Source organism: Poecilia reticulata, chromosome 10 (genome assembly GCF_904066995.2).
Source record: "Poecilia reticulata chromosome 10, P_reticulata-male-v2, whole genome shotgun sequence".
Classification (NCBI taxonomy): Eukaryota; Metazoa; Chordata; class Actinopteri; order Cyprinodontiformes; family Poeciliidae; genus Poecilia; species Poecilia reticulata.
The window spans coordinates 20299397-20316378 of NC_088839.1; the positions used below are offsets into that span (position 1 = coordinate 20299397).

The window sequence follows — 16982 nt, forward strand, 5'->3', positions numbered from 1 at the left end:
TCAAATGAGCTAAAGCCTGAAGCTCTTCCACTTGGTCATAAAAGTGGGACGCTGCAACAAAGATGAAGAAAATGAGGCTAAAACAAAGCCTTCCAGGAAATAAACTGTCCCAGAGCAGAGGAGAATGTTCTCGTTTCTGTTCATCATCACTGAATGTTTTGTTGTCAGGACTGGAGTAGCCAAATATTGACCACAGTGAAATACTGCAAGAAAGTCTGCTTAGAAGGGAGAATAATCAAATCATTTAAATTCATCACTCTTGATAGAGATGGTCCAATTTAATATCTTTTCTCATAATAATTTATAAATATTTACCTTGTCCCTGATGGTCTGTCGTACTTTTTCCCTCTCTGCCTCCATTCGGGCATGTTTGGCCTTTCTCTCCTCCTCCTGTTGCCTCAGCGCCTCCTGTCGCTCCTCTTCTTTCTTCGCTGCATCCGGATCCTTCTCTTCCTCCCCACCGAGCATCTTACCCATGTCCTTGGTGGCCCCTGGACCGAGGTCAGGCAAACATATGTGGTTAACGAGGATCCCAACAATCAAACAAACACAAACTCAGATTGTGTAAATGACGGAAGTTTAAAACAGAAAGTTGCCACATTTTATATTTCAAACTCAGCATTTCTTGAGGATTGTGTTGTGACTGGATGAGCTGCAGATCCTTAAGATGTCTCATAAACAAGTCAGAAGAAGAGGAGCCAGCTGGACGATTTTCAGAGAACAAACGAGGCCAGGGACGACACATTCTTCCGTCCGGTGTCGGCCATCTGTTGTTCCACCTACCTGTGTGTAAACATTCTGGTACCACACTGATCATGAATTACAAGTTTCAACTTCTGCTTCATGTTATGTAGCCAATGTATTAAAAGGTCAGCATTTTTTTTTACATGGAGTTGTTGATTATTCACAAAAATAGTGACAGTTTGTAACAGGGTGAAAGGTAAATAGCAAAGCAAAAAAGGTTTGATTCTCAAAGATTTTCCTTCAAAAAATAAATTCACCATGACCGAAAGCTTGGAAATGATGACAATTAAACCTCGAAATTATTAGATACTGAAAAACTCTTCCAAAAGTTTATGATTTGTGCCAGTTTATATCAGCGGTACAGGCTGACCACACACCCGGGTTAAATTTCCCTGAGAGATGCCTCGGCATTATTTCATGTTAGGCTTTTCTCTGCATCTATTCTTAAAACCAGATGATTTCTTCATTTTTTAGAAAAGACGCTCCCCAGACATCAAAGCAACATATCAATAACGCTGTTGTTACCTCAGTCCGATCAATAGTAAATACAGGACCACCTGAGAGTGTATGAATTATGGATTGTCCAGTAGAGAGAAAACTTTGTCTGAGTATTGATCTGCCTCTCGGGCGCTGGTGTAAGGACGGCCTGACTGGTGGCCTGCTTTTCTGAGAAACCCCTTTGTTAGACCAGAACTTGGAAACAGATTCTGTGTGTTTGACAGCTGAGATTGTTCATTTGAAGAAAAGCAAGAAGAGAGTCGAGAAACACCAGAGGAAAATCTGTTTTCTGCAATGAATCTTCTGTTAATGCTGCGTGCCAACTGGAAACCGAATGATTTTAGGTCATGTTATGTACTCTAATGTATGTTTTCAATTTCTTATATTGTTTTGCTCTTGTTTATCATGATCTTGTGATGCTGGAGATTATACTGAAAGCATGAACTGACCCACCTTCACACAGGACAATGACATTGTCACGGGTAGCAGGAAATTTGGAAAACCTATTTGTGTGAAGGCAACCAGGACACCACTACGCTTTTAGTACTCACCCATTAAAAGGTGGGAGATTTTGTACTTAAAATAATTAACAGTTCACGCTTTAGTCGGGCCGCGAGGTGCCCAAAAGAGCAGAAAGGGAAAAACTATTCTTTGTAAAAATAATATGGCAGCTGATCTTAGGTTTGGAAAGTTTGATCTACATAAACCGCAAGGCTTCTGGAAAGATAAAACCATAGTGAAGAGATGTCTGAATTTAATGCAGAGTACCATGTGTGTAGCATATCAGGACAAACACCACATATCAGTCATGAGGCACAGTGGTAGAGGGATCATGATTTGTGCTAGTTTTGCAACCACAGGGATTCATCACCTTGATGTTTTTGAGTCGAGCTCAAACTCCGCACAGCAACATATTTAAGAGTGAAACGTGAGGCCATCACAAACCCAAACCGGGTCATCAACAGGACAATGACCTGAAACAATGGCGCCTCCAGAATATTTTCATAGGGGTGGGAAGATGAGGCCAGTGGAGATGTATTGGGCTTTACATTTACGTCTTGTTTGAAGAAAGATTGAGGTTTGTTTGAACTGAAAAAAAAGTCAGTGGGGTAACAAGTAATTGGGGGCATCCAGAGAGCTCAACTGACCCAAAACAAATCAGCAAATCATAAACACAACGACTAAAAAATAAAATATCCACAGTGATGCAATGGTCCAGCCAAATCCCAAAATTTCCAAGCTGTTGAGTCGTGGGGTATGAGATGACGAACAAGCATTATCTTAAGTCCCGGCATTAGTCGGTATTTTTGCTCTTTCTGTAACCCGCCATAGCGCTTTACATCAGAACTGGAAGTTTTGGGACGTTGTATTGTGTAGTGGAAGAAATACTCAATACGACTATACCTTGATGCATCAAGGTATAGTCCTTGATGCATCTGTTCTGGGTTCAATCTCCGACCTTCAGATCTTTGCTGCATCTCTACCTTCCCGCCCATTTCCTGTCAGGTAATAAAAACCACCAGTGTCAAAAAAAAAACCTTCTTTAAAAAAAAGAATGAACGTGGGGTTATTTATGCCTATGAAACAGTGATATTCTAAAACTGGGGCCTAATAAGGCAGAAGAAGCAGAACAATCTGGAGCAAACTGTTTCTTGAAGCCGTCATACATGACTTGAAGCACACCCTCTGGGGTGAGTGAGCTGAAGGGAGGCAGGTCCTGTAGCTCAGCAGCAGACTCATGCAGAGGCCCTAATGGCCCTGCAGCGCGGTGTGTTTGCAGCAAACGTGAGGTTGACAAATTAGCACTCAGCTGGTGGGAGGAACGGGCAGTGAAATGTTCCAGTGGACTCACTGGGGAGTCGGGTTAAGGTCAGGATGCCTGATATGGGTGCTTCAATGTGTTAAAACACTCAAATAAGTGCAGGCATGTTTGCAAACACCTTTGTGTCAAGGATGTAATTATTTGATTTCCTTCATTTTCCATAAAATTAAACCTCAGCATTTAAAAAAAAAACAATATTTAATTTAAATGAAGCTACCTTAGAATTCAAAAAGAGAGAAACATTAAAGCCAAAATCTTAAGAGTCTACAGAGCACAGAATAAACTAGATTAAAGAGCCTGCCAAAATGTTTCTATAACACTTAAAAAAAATAACTGACCATGTATCAGTAGTTTTCCTAGTGTTACCAAAATGCCTTATTAGGTTTACGGGGTAACTATTTTTTAATTAAAAGGTAAGTTGCTTCAAATCTCCATTTTTCCCTTGAGAAATTGGAGAAAAAAAACCTCGTCTATGTGTGTTTTACAAAGTTTTACCGAAATGTTTAACTGAGACACAAAAGCATAGATGGGTGATATCTGCATTTTAAATTGGCATTATACTAAAATCTGATATTTGTCTGTTAATGTGAAGTCATGACTAAAAACTGCACCTCTTGATTGAGTTTATTAATTTCTTTCTATCTGCTATTAGATGTTATAAGCAGTCTTCTGAATCTATTCGAATCTCAAACAAATAGTAATGTAAAGACGCACAAGGTATGCTGCTTGCCTCTCTAAAGAGGAAACAGCGGCAGAGAACAGAAAAGCAACCTTGTCCAAATTCAGGAAACTGCTTCCAGTTATCCACCAAGTGTGAGTAGGGATTATCCCTAATACCCTGAATTTGTCCTGCCTATTGATGTAATCTGCAGTTATAACATCTTTCTCCATCACTGCAATGGAGTAGTCAACAAAATACTGTTATTTACATCCTTTGAACTGTTTCACCTATTGGTTACGTATTATAGTTTAATTGGTAGATCTGAACAAAAGAGAACAAAAGAGCTTATGTTTTATAAACTATATAACATGTTATTAATTTGGTGTTAAGAGATAAGCGTTCTTTTTCTGGTAATGAACTGCCGCGAAGTATAAATCGAGATTTTTTAGTTTTGTGTTGAATATGTGTTTAATATATTTACCACTGACAAAAAAAAATACTTTTCTGCACAATTCACCAACTGCACAATTCTTGTTAGTGTAAAATAAGTGGTACTTCAAAAGAGCAGAAGAAATCTTATGTTTTTTAAACAATGACATTTTTTGTTGCTACTCTGTTGCTAAGAGATGAGTGTGTTTACTGGTAACCAAGTGCCACAAAGTGAACATCAGATTTTCACTTTTGCTAAGTTTACCAACTGTAAAATTCTTGTGTCTAAGCAGATAAGCATTATTTCAAAAGAGCTTATGTTTTATAAACTATACAACTTATTAACTTGGTTTTAAGAGATAAGCTTTTTCTACTGGTAATGAACTCCCACGAAGTATAAATCGAGATTTTTACTTTTGGTTGAATGTGTGTTTAATATATTTACCACTAATGACAAAAAATAACTTCTTTGCAAAATTCACCAACTGCACAATTCTTGTTAGTGTAAAATAACCATCTTCTGTTTCTCTCTGTCTGAGCCTTGCGAGGTGCATCTGACTTCTGACCTCAACTCCTCAAACCTGTCCCCCCATGGACCAGATGATGTCCCTCCTACAAAACCAGCCGATGAAAATGATTGAGAAGATCAAGAAGACAAAAAAGACCTCCATCACCTCCAGGGGACAACTGTCAGTCTCCTGTTGGGTATTTGGACTGAAAACTGTGTGAGATTGAGCTTTAACAACCTCCGCTGGTATGCTGTCCAGTATCAGCATAAAGGAAGACTAGACATACTAAATTCCTGAAGAAATTTAACTGGGGCCTGCCCAACACGGGCACGTGTTGGGGCCCGTGTTGGACTTACCCCTGGTAAGAACCAGGAGCACATCCGTGCAGTACTGACATGCTCAACCTTCAGTCTCAAAATGATCTTGACACCCTACTGGAGGACAAAACACTGGATATGTTAGATTTATTGGGCTTCATAATGTCAGTGTTATCTCTCGAGGGGTTTTCCTTTGACCATTTTGATCCATATCTGTTATATTCTTCTGTCCTATTTGTCCTTTTCTGCTCTACATCTCACTCTCTTCTGTTTTTTTCTTGAATCTCACTTTAATAAGATATTTCAGCCCTAACTTTATCATGTAGTCTTCATATTATTTTTCTTCCTTCATTAGGAAGCCAAAGTCATTTTCCTTATTGTCCTTTTCTCATTTTTTTTTCTTTCCTTGCATTCTCTTGGCCCTGTCCAATCTTTGACCAGTTTTAGTTTGGTTCTCTAAATAAACTCACACATTTGTATGTTGTAGACAAAGCTTTTGTTTTGTTTTGATACATCTCATTGTTTTGTGTATTTAGCATTCTAATTCATTAGTGCTGTTCTACCAGGAGTTTAGTATATGAAAGCTTGAAAGCTCTAGGTTGGAAAAGTAAAGTCTGTTTGGCAGATAACGTATTTGGAAACAGACTTTTTTTTTGGAAACCTAACTACAAAAACTGTGTATGGAAAACTAACTGCACATCACTCCAAATGTGTCACCCCAATGGGGAAACATTGAGGTGGCAGCATCATCCTTCTGCATTCTTCTGCAGACATAGAAAAAAACAAACAGAATTGGTAGGAAGATGCATGAAGGTAATTGCAGGTGAGAATGCTACACCTTGCATATGTACATTTATGGAAAGGTCAAAAAAGAAAAGAAGAATCTTCCTTCCACTTCACATTTTAACACCATGTAGCTACGACAAAGAGGTGCAAACAAAGTTGGAAATGAAGGCTGAAAGAAGAAAGTTAAAGTCGGATAGATGAGGCGTGCACCGCTGACTCCTCCTCCAGCCTGTCAGATGGATTGCAGTGCTGCAGGAGAGGAAGGGTTTGAAAAATTGAGCTAATTTAAATAATGGATCACCTCTACCTCCAAATTACACCCTCATAAGTCACAAGAGAGGCTAAAATCCTGCACCATACATCAGCTGGCATGATCCTGTTTGTTTTGTAGCACTAACACCTGCTTGATCCTCACATAGAAACCTAACACATCCATACCAAAGTGCTACCGAGCAGCCCAAACTGTCCGGGTCTTAGAGCCTTTGATTAAACTGCCTTCCAGCTGCAGGTTATCACTGAATCCTCGCTTGTTCATCTTTCTCACACCTGCACAGGAAATGAAAGAGAAGACTGGATGCTGCCTGGTCCGAACGGCCTAACACTGGTCCTACAGTTATTATCTCCTCCTTATCTTTCAGTTCAGCTTCAGTATGAGAAAAGACAAGGACGTCACAGGTTTGATTTTCTGATAAAGAAAGAAAAAGCAGGATGTTAGAGTCTGAAAGAGAACTGACAGCAGAATGAACACCGGAGATGTTGCTTTCAACCCGTCATGTGAATTATTATCACAATTCAATACATCAATATCTCTTCATCTTGAACAAAGCAAAAACTCTTTCTTTAGATAAATGTAACACAAATATAAAAAGCAATAAAATCAAACAAGGGCCAGGAGGTGATTTCTATACCTCAGGCTGATCAGTAAAGTCAATCAGGTGTAGATATGAACCTTCTTTGACAAAACCTGAGGCCCTCCAACACAGTTTAAAGTGAACTGGAGAAAACAACTTAAGTTCTCCTTCAAAGAGTGCTGGCTTCTGATTTTATATATCAATATAAATCCAGTCGAGTGTCAGGGAAATAAGAACTGTCTAGTTCAAAGAGAAAGGGTCAACCGCACTCTACGGATTCTCTGTGGGTGGTAAATTATGACCTTTCAACTTGAGATTGATGGTTGTATGACAGCCAATTAAAATGCAAAGAATGAAGAAGGTAGTGTGTGGTTCTGCTGCATGAAGGAACTGGGTCAGAACCAGGGAGAAGTTCATATCCAATGTGAAAAGGAAGAACCAATAGAAAGAAAAACAGTGACACGGCTAATAGGAAGATGTGAGAATTAAATGACGGGAGGTTGAAGAGTATTACGGACTTGCTGTCTATGATTAAAATGTTAGCGTCCAGGCTTCAGCTAACCAGGGGGAAGATCAGTTCATAAAAAACTTTGCTGCTTCATTGCACATCGGGAAACTTCTTTCCTTTTTCAGCCTAAACACACAACAAATTTTCTCTCAAGCAACAGCTTTGTTGTTACACATCTTCAGGTGTTGAAGGTGAAAACATTTAACGTCTTGAATCTTAACATCAGCTACATTAGCTCTGTCAGTGGTTGCACAGCTGAAAAGTGGAAAACAGATGAGTAAAAGTCAAAAGAGGAAGAATTAAGAGAACAAATGTTGAATAAAGGGAGAGATGAAATAGCATTCAGATTAATAGATTGCATTAAAGGAGGAGGAGAAAGGGAAAAACTGAGGGACGGCAGGGCATGAGCAGTGAGGATAAATTAACAGGAGCCGGGCCGAAGGAGGGAGACGAAGGGCAAGCTGAGCTGTAAAGGAATAAATCTCATTTCATTGTGGCTTGGTGGTCATTGAACTGATGAAAGTAGATGAGGGGAATGATTTAAAGAGGCATGACCTCTGGGCCTGGGGGCCCTTGACTAACAAGAAGATTCACATTGACATCTTAATGTTGTTTTCAGTGAATGAGAAGAGACGTGGAGGCCAACGGGTTTGAAGCGGAACAAGATTACGATTGTGGGACCATAAAAAAACCCCCACAGACTTGTATGCTGTTGATCATGTTTCATAAAGGTTATTGAGTCAAACAGTCCATATTTCAAGACTGGTTCTTGCCAGCAGATCCATTATGATTTTTTTGGTCTTATGAAAGGATCAAAACATAAAAACAAAGAAGATCTCACCTTTGTTTCAGGGCTGGACGAATCTGAATTATTTTTGCACAGTCTGTCACTAGTTGTGTATTTCAGGCTTTTCATGTGTTGATTTAGAGTCTGTTCCAATGTGTAACTTTTTAAAAAGTCTGTCAGTCGGTTCTTGTGCACTTTTAGGTTTTTCAGGTTAGGGTTTCTCCCTGGCAGGCGCCCTACATTCACTTGATCATCCTCACCTCTTTCACTCCATTGTGACTTGTTCCAGTATATGGGCTTTTTCTTTCACTCACCTGAGACCATTCCCCCATTATCTGTTTTTTGTTCTCTCTAAACCTTTAATATTAGGATTCTGAGTGTCTTGTCCAATATAACAAGGATTCAGGACAGTGTCAAGATACTGTTAGAATCAGCATCTTCCTTAAAATCTTTCTGTGGCAACTTTCTCTTTGAAGGTGGAACACTTTTAATTTGGATAATTAGATGAATAGCAAAATTATTAGCAATGTGGCATGCTGCGTACTGATAAATACAGAAATGAAAACAATGATCACATGATTTTTATTAAATAAGCACTGAACATTACTGTATAGTTTTCAGTGGGATCTATGAGATTTTCTGGATCTTTAACAATTACTTACTAACTAAAAATGTTTAGAGCACTGAGATTGTAGTCACATACTCACCACCCAATGCTTGCTTCATTACAAAATCCATGGTTTCTGCTGCTTGGTAGAGTAGTTTTTCCTCAAAGTCAAAGAATACCAAGCATATAACCACCAAACTTGAAGATATCTCGTTGGTCCAGTCGCCTTTACTTTTCTTTTCTTCTGTTGTAATGTCAAACAACTCTCTGCAAGGCAAGAAAAAAAAAAATCAAAGAACATAATGAAGTCATATAGCTTCAATTTACACACATTAGATAAGCTTTAAACACTGACATCTTTGCCTCTGTGAGGGAAATGTACAAGTAGTGGATAGATAATGAGATCTTTATTACACTCATTCCCTCTGTGGCAGGAATCCCATTCTGGAAAGAGCGTGGATCAATACTGAGGCCTCTTTCTGTACTTGAATCCAAACACATCAGTCATCATATTCTGCCAAACCAAAAATAAATATTTTCTGAAAAATTAATGCTATGATTACTTCATTCATCTGAACCCAATTTGTAAGAAAAAAACCCATTGCAAATCCAGTTAGGTTGCATATAAACACATATAAAATAAAAATGCAACCTGGACAATAGAGTTCTACACCTGCTAATCAACAGACACATTTTTGAGTTGATTAAAAATCATGACTTATTTACTTGCAGTCTCAAAAAAACCAAAAAAACAAAACAAAATGTAGAGCTAGAAATATTACTACTTGACTAGAAAAGACAAATGATTTGTATCCACCTAACATATATCTATGTAGTAGATAGCTTACTTTGTTCAATGAAAACATTGTTTTTTTGAGCTGCAGAATACAGTGCTGTGAATAATTATGTATGCCCTTTAATGCTTAGTTTGTTGGGATTTTTTGTGACATGTTAACACAAAGTACCACATAATCGTGAAGTGGAACAAATAAATAAAAATCTTTCAACATTTTGCACAATTAAACTCACAAAAATGTGGCATGCATTCGTATTCAGTCTCTGTAACTCCGATACTCAAAAATATAATTTCTCTGTCTAAACACAGTTGTGGGCTGCACAGTGGTGCAGTTGGTAGAGCTGTTGCCTTGCAGCAAGAAGGTTCTGAGTTCGATTCCCGGCCCTGGTCTTTCTGCATGGAGTTTGCATGTTCTCCCTGTGCATGTGTGGGTTTTCTCAGGGTACTCCGGTTTCCTCCCACAGTCCAAAAACATGACTGTCAGGTTAATTGGTCTGTCTGAATTGCCCCTAGGTGTGAGTGTGTGTGTGCATGGCTGTTTGTCCTGTGTGTCACTGTGTTGCCCTGCGACAGGCTGGCGACCTGTCCAGGGTGACCCCGCCTCTCGCCCGGAACGTTAGCTGGAGATAGGCACCAGCAACCCTCCCGACCCCACTAAGGGACAAGGGTGTAAGAAGATGGATGGATGGATAAACACAGTTGCCCAGTAAAGAACGCCAAGGTTTCTTGAACATACACACAGATTTACGTAGACTACAGAGTACACAGGTCAGGTGTTTTTTTAAAATAATATCCCAAGTTAAAACTATAATGTGAAATTGGCTTGCTTTTGAGCACAGTTAGTAAAATTATTTCACATGGTTTCTAATCCCTTTGACTATGGAATTTGAGTAATTACAGCCAAAATATGTTCCCATATATGCACTTAATGTTGCCTTGTTAAATACTGGCTCTCCTCCACCAATGTCAACCAGGATGAAATCCTCTAACTTTATGACACTTAGTGAACCAGAACAGCATTCTATTTTAAATCGGAGCTCCCCTGATTTTCCCTTCGGCGACTGCCCATTGTCATTATCCTACACCAATATTTGCCAGCACCGAATGGAACAGGGCTGAAATGATATGGGACAGCAGATTGGGCCGCTTATTCTGGGAGGTAACAGGGGAAATGTGGCAGAGCGGGACAACAATCCATTTTTAACTGTGTCTAATGCTCCAGGGCTACAAAAGCGCCTGATTTCAATTGGCATGAACATGGATCTTCTGTCTGGACAGAAAATGTTAGCATTGCATATGTAGGCTGATACCAGATCATGAGTCTTCCTTTGTATTGCTTTTTTTCTCCAATAGATTTTCTGGGGGACTTATATCAGGGCTTTGACATTACCAACACAAAACATTTACTTTGTTGTCCTTAAACCACTTTGTAACCAATTTGGCTGTATGATTTTAGCCATTGATCAGTTGGATGACATATTTGTGCCCAAGATCTCCTGAGATGCTGCTTCAATATTTCCTCTTTATGTTAAGGTGCACCAGTCCCTCTTGCAGTGCACCAGTCCTTCCTGCAGCTAAACATCATAACAACATGATGTTAGTCTTGGATTAACATCATGTTAATCCAAGACATGATTAACCTGATGTTAATCATGTCTTGGATTCCTTCCTCGCTGAGCGGCCCTCGGTCAGCTCATGTCAGTTCAGGACTCGTTTCACTCTGATTAATGTCATTCTCACCTTCTCAGAGTCTGTTGGTTTTGTTCTTGGGTTGACTTACACATTTCACACATCACTTTGATAGTTAGGCATCAAAAGGAAAACTTTAGTTTGATGTAATAATGAAATAAGAGAGAAATGTGTCTTTTAATCTGGCTACAGACGTATGTTACAGAACGTCCCGTGTATAATCTAAATTATACACGGGACGTCCTAAAGGACGTAAAAATTACGTCAAAAATAAACAAATAAAATAAGAAAAAGAAATAATTTCCCGTTGTTACATTTAGAGATGTATGGATTTTTCATCTGTTCCTCCCCACCAATCGTAAACTGGCTTTTATCTTCTGCATTAACGACATGGTCTGTGTGGTGATTGTGGTCTGGCAAAAGAGCAGTTCTCTTATCTTTGCAGAGACAGACTCCAGGACTCAGTAATAGAATAAAGGAAAGACGCAGCTCTTGGACAACATCATTGGCAAGGAAAGGACTCACAGTTCTTATGCTTGGCATACCATAATTTTTTGACTATTTTGGATCGAAAAAATAATCTAAGGGAAATATTCCCGGATTTCGTAAATCTGCAACATTTCAGTTGTAGAAAACACAATAGCAGAAAAAAACAACAATATATATATATATATATATATATATATATATATATATATATATATATATATATATATATATATATATATATATATAAAAAACAATATAATATTTGTTTCATAGGAAGTTATCATAGGGAACGCTTCTACCTGCCTCCAGGAAGACTCCTCAGACTCAGGAGAACTGAGTTCGTTATGTAAGAGCCTTATCAGTAGGCGGATAGCTTTGGACTGGAAGCTGCAGAAGTTCAACAACATATTGAAGTTTTTGGTTCTGGTGGAAGTGGAAGAGCTTTGAAATCTTACATAACCCTGCGTATTCACAGAGAACCAAATATATGGTATACAATTAGTGATGACAGTGCCTGAGGGAAAGCCTCCCTCGCCTCATCTTCCAAAACCATTTCCCTCCATCACTCTTTGGTCTTCTTCTTAATTTTCTTTATCATTATTTTATAATCCAGGCACTGGCAGCGGTGCATGACATGGGATAATGTTATCAGAGCCAGGCAGGGTGGCTCACTGATCCGACCCATTTAATTGGAAGTTGTTTCCTAGTTTACCGGCTGAAGACTGGGATGGGAATGGCACCATGAATACGTTAGCAGCGCATGTACATAACAGCTGAACAAGAGGAGATGAGAGAAGAATAGAAAAGACGGAAAACAAAACAAAGCAAAACAAAAATATATACAAATTTCTTATAGCAGTGATGGTTTCTGTGCTGGTTTTAGAATCAGATATGTAGGGATGGATCACATAATTTTCCTACAGATTTTTATTTCGGTCCACCAGATAAAATTATTTAACACTTTGTCTCAGTTGGCTGTGCAGCCCGTATATTGTTGAAATGTAAACAAAGCCCTCTTTAATTTGTTTGTATACAAAGATTAGATGTTAAGGTATAAGTAAAGGCTTTTCAATAAATTTCCCAAGTCTACTAAAGTGCTTATAGCATAAATTTCAGTAATGTATCCTAATTCCATTTATTGTAGCTGAAACAGTGTCAGTCTCGGTTTTTGGTCTTCATGAAGGTCAAAGTGAAGCTTCAACCACCAGACATCGAAACAGAACTCATCTGCTCATCAATTACCGGTTAATATCCGCTGTCTCTCAGTTTAAGGGACATGAAAAGAATGAAACTCATTTGTAGAGTGCCTGGGATAGAAGTCTGGCAGGTAGCCTGTCATCCTGTGTCGACACAAAACTGACAACCAGACCAAGAAGGGAAGAGGAGAGAGGAGTAGACAAAGTTAATTCTACTTTCCAATCTAATTAAAAAAAAAAAACTTTTAAATGCCAACAATTTTGTGAATCATGAAAGAAACTTGGCTGTTGCAAAAACATGTTTTGTTTTTGTTTCATTTAATACTGTACAGCCATTTAAAAGATTGTATTTGTTGCATTGTTGTTATTAAATACATACAATTACAGCATTGATCCTTCTTCCACATAACTTCTATAGTCCTCCATATCACAGTGGATATGCATCTGGGGAGATAACACTCTTCTGTGAAGTTTGCCAACCAAATGCTCAAAGTTTTTATAAACCAGTGCTTCAGCATGCTGAAAATATTCTCCTGGATTGTTGGAAGAAATTGTTCTTGGAGGATATTTTGATAGCATCTTTTTTTCATGGCAGTGGTTTTGGGATAAATTTGAAGGATTCTCCTATAGATGAAAAAGAGGATTCATCACACAAACTAACTTTTTGAACTTCCTGCTAAACGTCAGCATGTCCCTGACATGTTTTGTAGAACAGTTTTTGCTGCCCTTCTTGCTCAAAAGTCCTCACTGTGCATTTATATGGATTTGCATCCACCCACTGTTGAGCAAGTTCTGCACTGGTGGCAACCTGATTCTTTTGCACATTCTTCAGAATGCATTTTAACATTCCTTCTTGGTTAAAATCACCTCATTTATACAAACTGTAGGCTGTGACTACACAATAAATATTTGTATCTCTGAAATGAAAAACTTCTGTTCGTTTTACAAAATAATTAATTTACAATTCAAAAGTCACCAAAGGCTGCAGACGAATGTCGCAGACACTGGTGGATAAATTAATGATGACCTGCTAATGATGTGCCACGCTCTCAGATCTGCCAACGAGCGATCTCACCACTCAAAAACATTATTTATTCATATGACTTCCTGCCGACAAATTATTCCCTGAGCACAGGCTGGCAGGAAAAAAAAGAGGCTGCTCCACTGACTTTGACTTCATTTTTTTTTTTGGCCTGGGTTAATGTTGACAGATTTTCAGAGTTGGAAAACTAATTTTAGCTTAGATATTTCAGACTTTAATGAAACCTAACAAGACATTCGTGTGGCTCTGCATTTATACAACAGCATCACAGATGAACTATGATCCTTCACAATCTATTTCCGTGCAGGATCTGATTGAATTTTTAATGCTGGCAGCCTATTTGATTTGCCTGGAATGTGACGCTGCCTGAACATTTCAGTAATGGATGGAAACCAGTTTAAATTTAGAATCTTTTATTCTTCATAACTACCATTTTTATCCACTCATTTTATGACTCTCACACTGTAACCACATTTTGTAGCAGCGTTGGATGAAACTGTATGCTAGATTTGACAGAGGCCCATGGATGTTCAAGTAGAAAGACACCTCGACTGCGAATGCAAAGATAGTGACTAAATTCATGCAAATTTTCCCAGCTCTTATTGCCCTCTTGAAATGAAAGCATTCTTTATTTTGAGATGTAGTCACATGCTGAAAACCCTTTTGATCTAATCATCATAAAACTCTCTTAAGTGACAGATAACAAGTATCATGTCTGATAGTATCATGTTTTGGTGTATTCCTGGCTGTATGTCAGATTTCCACATAATGCCATTAGAATATGTTTGTCTTTAATTTTCAAATAAATGATGTGATCCAAACCATATTGGACATAATCCTGTCCCAAATGTATGTCCATGTAAAAAAAGAAATTTGGTCACAGAAAATTCACACTACAGTGCCTGAACCACCTGAAGCACCTTCACCCATAGAAAGCAGATATGATGTGGTTTTAACAGTTTTGTAGGACAGTGAAAGCGAACTTGAGAATTTCTTCAAACAATTAAGAGAAAATTAGTTCAGTCAAAGTAAAATATCTGCATGAACAAGTTTGTAAGCAGTAGATTAAAACAGCTTTTCAGCTAAATCAGCCCTTAGCTATTACATGATTTAATACCAGAGGAAAATTGGCACCCAACCTAGGTCAGTTTATTTAATTAATTTGTTTATGTTTTACTGTGTGAATTGTGAACACAATCTAAAGATATAAATACAGAGCAAAACAGAAGAATAAAAAATGGCCAAACAATTGGGCAGAGACACATAAACATGTTCAAGTGGATAATAGGCAAAATACTAATTTACTTATGAATAGAAATGAATAAAGTGATGTGGCACAAACAGAGGGGTTTACAACTGGAACTGTAATTTGCATGAAACTCACAGAAGCTACAAAACGCTAACAAAAAAACCAAAACAACGACAGTCACCGAAAAGCCAACTGGTGATGGAGTGGAACTAAACAGCTGGTGACATTTTCTGAGTGAATCCATTCAGCATGAAGACAAAAGAACCTGAAAAGACAAAAGATCATGTAACACTGCCGACACGTTTGCCTTTGACAGAAGCAGAAGCTGTTCATTTGTTGACATTTAATCATCTGCTGATATTTCCCCACCAGCTCTCATCAAAAATGTCACTCATTTGCTACTCCATCACCCCTTCTTAGTTTTTTTATCTGCTAATCTGCAAAACTCTCACATTTAAAAGTAAAGGTGGGATATTTCTCTTGTAAGAGTTTCAGATATAATGGAAAAAAAGCCAATGATAAAAGTTCTTGATCCCTTAGCTTTCTGCTTCCACTGTTTCTTATCTTAGCAATTAATTAAATTCATCACCCTACTCCATTTCATTAACGACTGGTAATCTAGCGTTCCAGAAGACAGATAGGGTTTATTTTTAGTCTATAAAAAGCCACTGTGTAATTTAAATTCCATCTTCATCCCTCCAACCCAATAGCCTTCTGAATATCTTTGATGGGTGACTTGTGTAAATTTTTATTTTCAAGTTAATATCTAAATTACTTCAATTTTAAAAAGGAAAATATTGGTTCTTTATTTTGTTTAAGTTATCTTACATTAGAAAAAAAATACAATTTTCTTTCTAAATATCTCTTATAAATTCAAGCATGTCACTTTAGAAAAGCAAAAAGAAAAAAATTTTTTGTAAAACTAAAATGCTGCCAGATATGTCTGTGGTAAAAATAAATGGACCAATCTTCAAAAAAAATTTGATTAAAGTTCACATGATTAAAGATAAAAACATACATGTCAGATTTCATAAGCACTACTAGCAATCCTCATGACTCATGGGTAATAGGTTTAAAAAGTAGTGCGAGGTTTGGGGCTTGATGATGATGTTTGGAAATGGAGGCATTTCTTTGTCTACTTTTGATAAAGTCCATGTATCTGCAGACCTCTCTGTTTCCTCTATTCAGGGGGATGGACGAAGGAGGGGAAGGAAGGAGGATATATATCACCAGTGAGGCATTCACTCATTTGTCTTGCAGGCATGTGACTGAAGAAGGAGAAAGACAAAAAGAAAGAGAGAAAGAGAGACAGAAGGGATCAATTAAAAGAGAAATTAGGGCAAAGGATGCAAGCGAGATAATGGAAAGAAAAAAGCATGGAGTGGATAAAAATGTCAGGAAGACTAAGGGATAAAACTCACGGTAAGAGAGGAAAATTATAAGACAAAGCAGCGAAGGCACTCCAGTGCTAAATGAATCAGATTAAAGCATAAAGCTGCCAGAAGCCATCTCCCTCTGAATTAGAGCAAAGAGAAAACAGTCAAAAACATATTGGAAAGCCCCTATTTTTTGCCAGCAAATGTGAAAAACGCTCAGCCATTTTGTTTTTATACTTCAGCTGTAAAGTATAATCATTAAAAAAGTGCACCCCATTCTTGTTGAAAATTATCTGATCTTAACCACATTCTATTACTTAAATCAGGCCTCAAGTGTACAAAAATACCCAATATTTTCAAAGCCCATTTGGAAAAGCTGTGCGAAAAACTAAGTACACTCTTGTTTGATTAAGTAATTGCTATCACAATGATTGCCTCTTTGAAAGCAAAACATCTAGCAGTTTGCAGCTCTGAATTATACAGTTATTTGTTAAAACAACACCAAGATGGACCTCACCTCTCTGTCACCGAGTCAGCCATGAGCTCTTTTGCACACCAAAATATTCTAGTCTTAAACGTGAGCCCATCACTAAAGCTCAGATCAAACAGAACAATAATTACCAAAA

General features: G+C 38.0%; 1 protein-coding gene across 2 annotated transcripts in view; it reads right to left on the bottom strand.

The window, feature by feature from the left end:
* Nucleotides 1–16982, bottom strand: part of cplx2b (complexin 2b) — a 31880-nt gene that overhangs the window by 5862 nt on the left and 9036 nt on the right. For both annotated transcript variants that reach the window (XM_008420472.3, XM_008420473.3), the window contains exons 2-3: nt 8620–8786; nt 316–491 (exon numbers count right to left, since the gene is read on the bottom strand). In XM_008420472.3, coding sequence (XP_008418694.1) covers nt 316–491; nt 8620–8650 — 207 coding nt within the window. In that variant the 5' untranslated portion in view covers nt 8651–8786. The remainder of the gene's footprint in view (nt 1–315; nt 492–8619; nt 8787–16982) is intronic.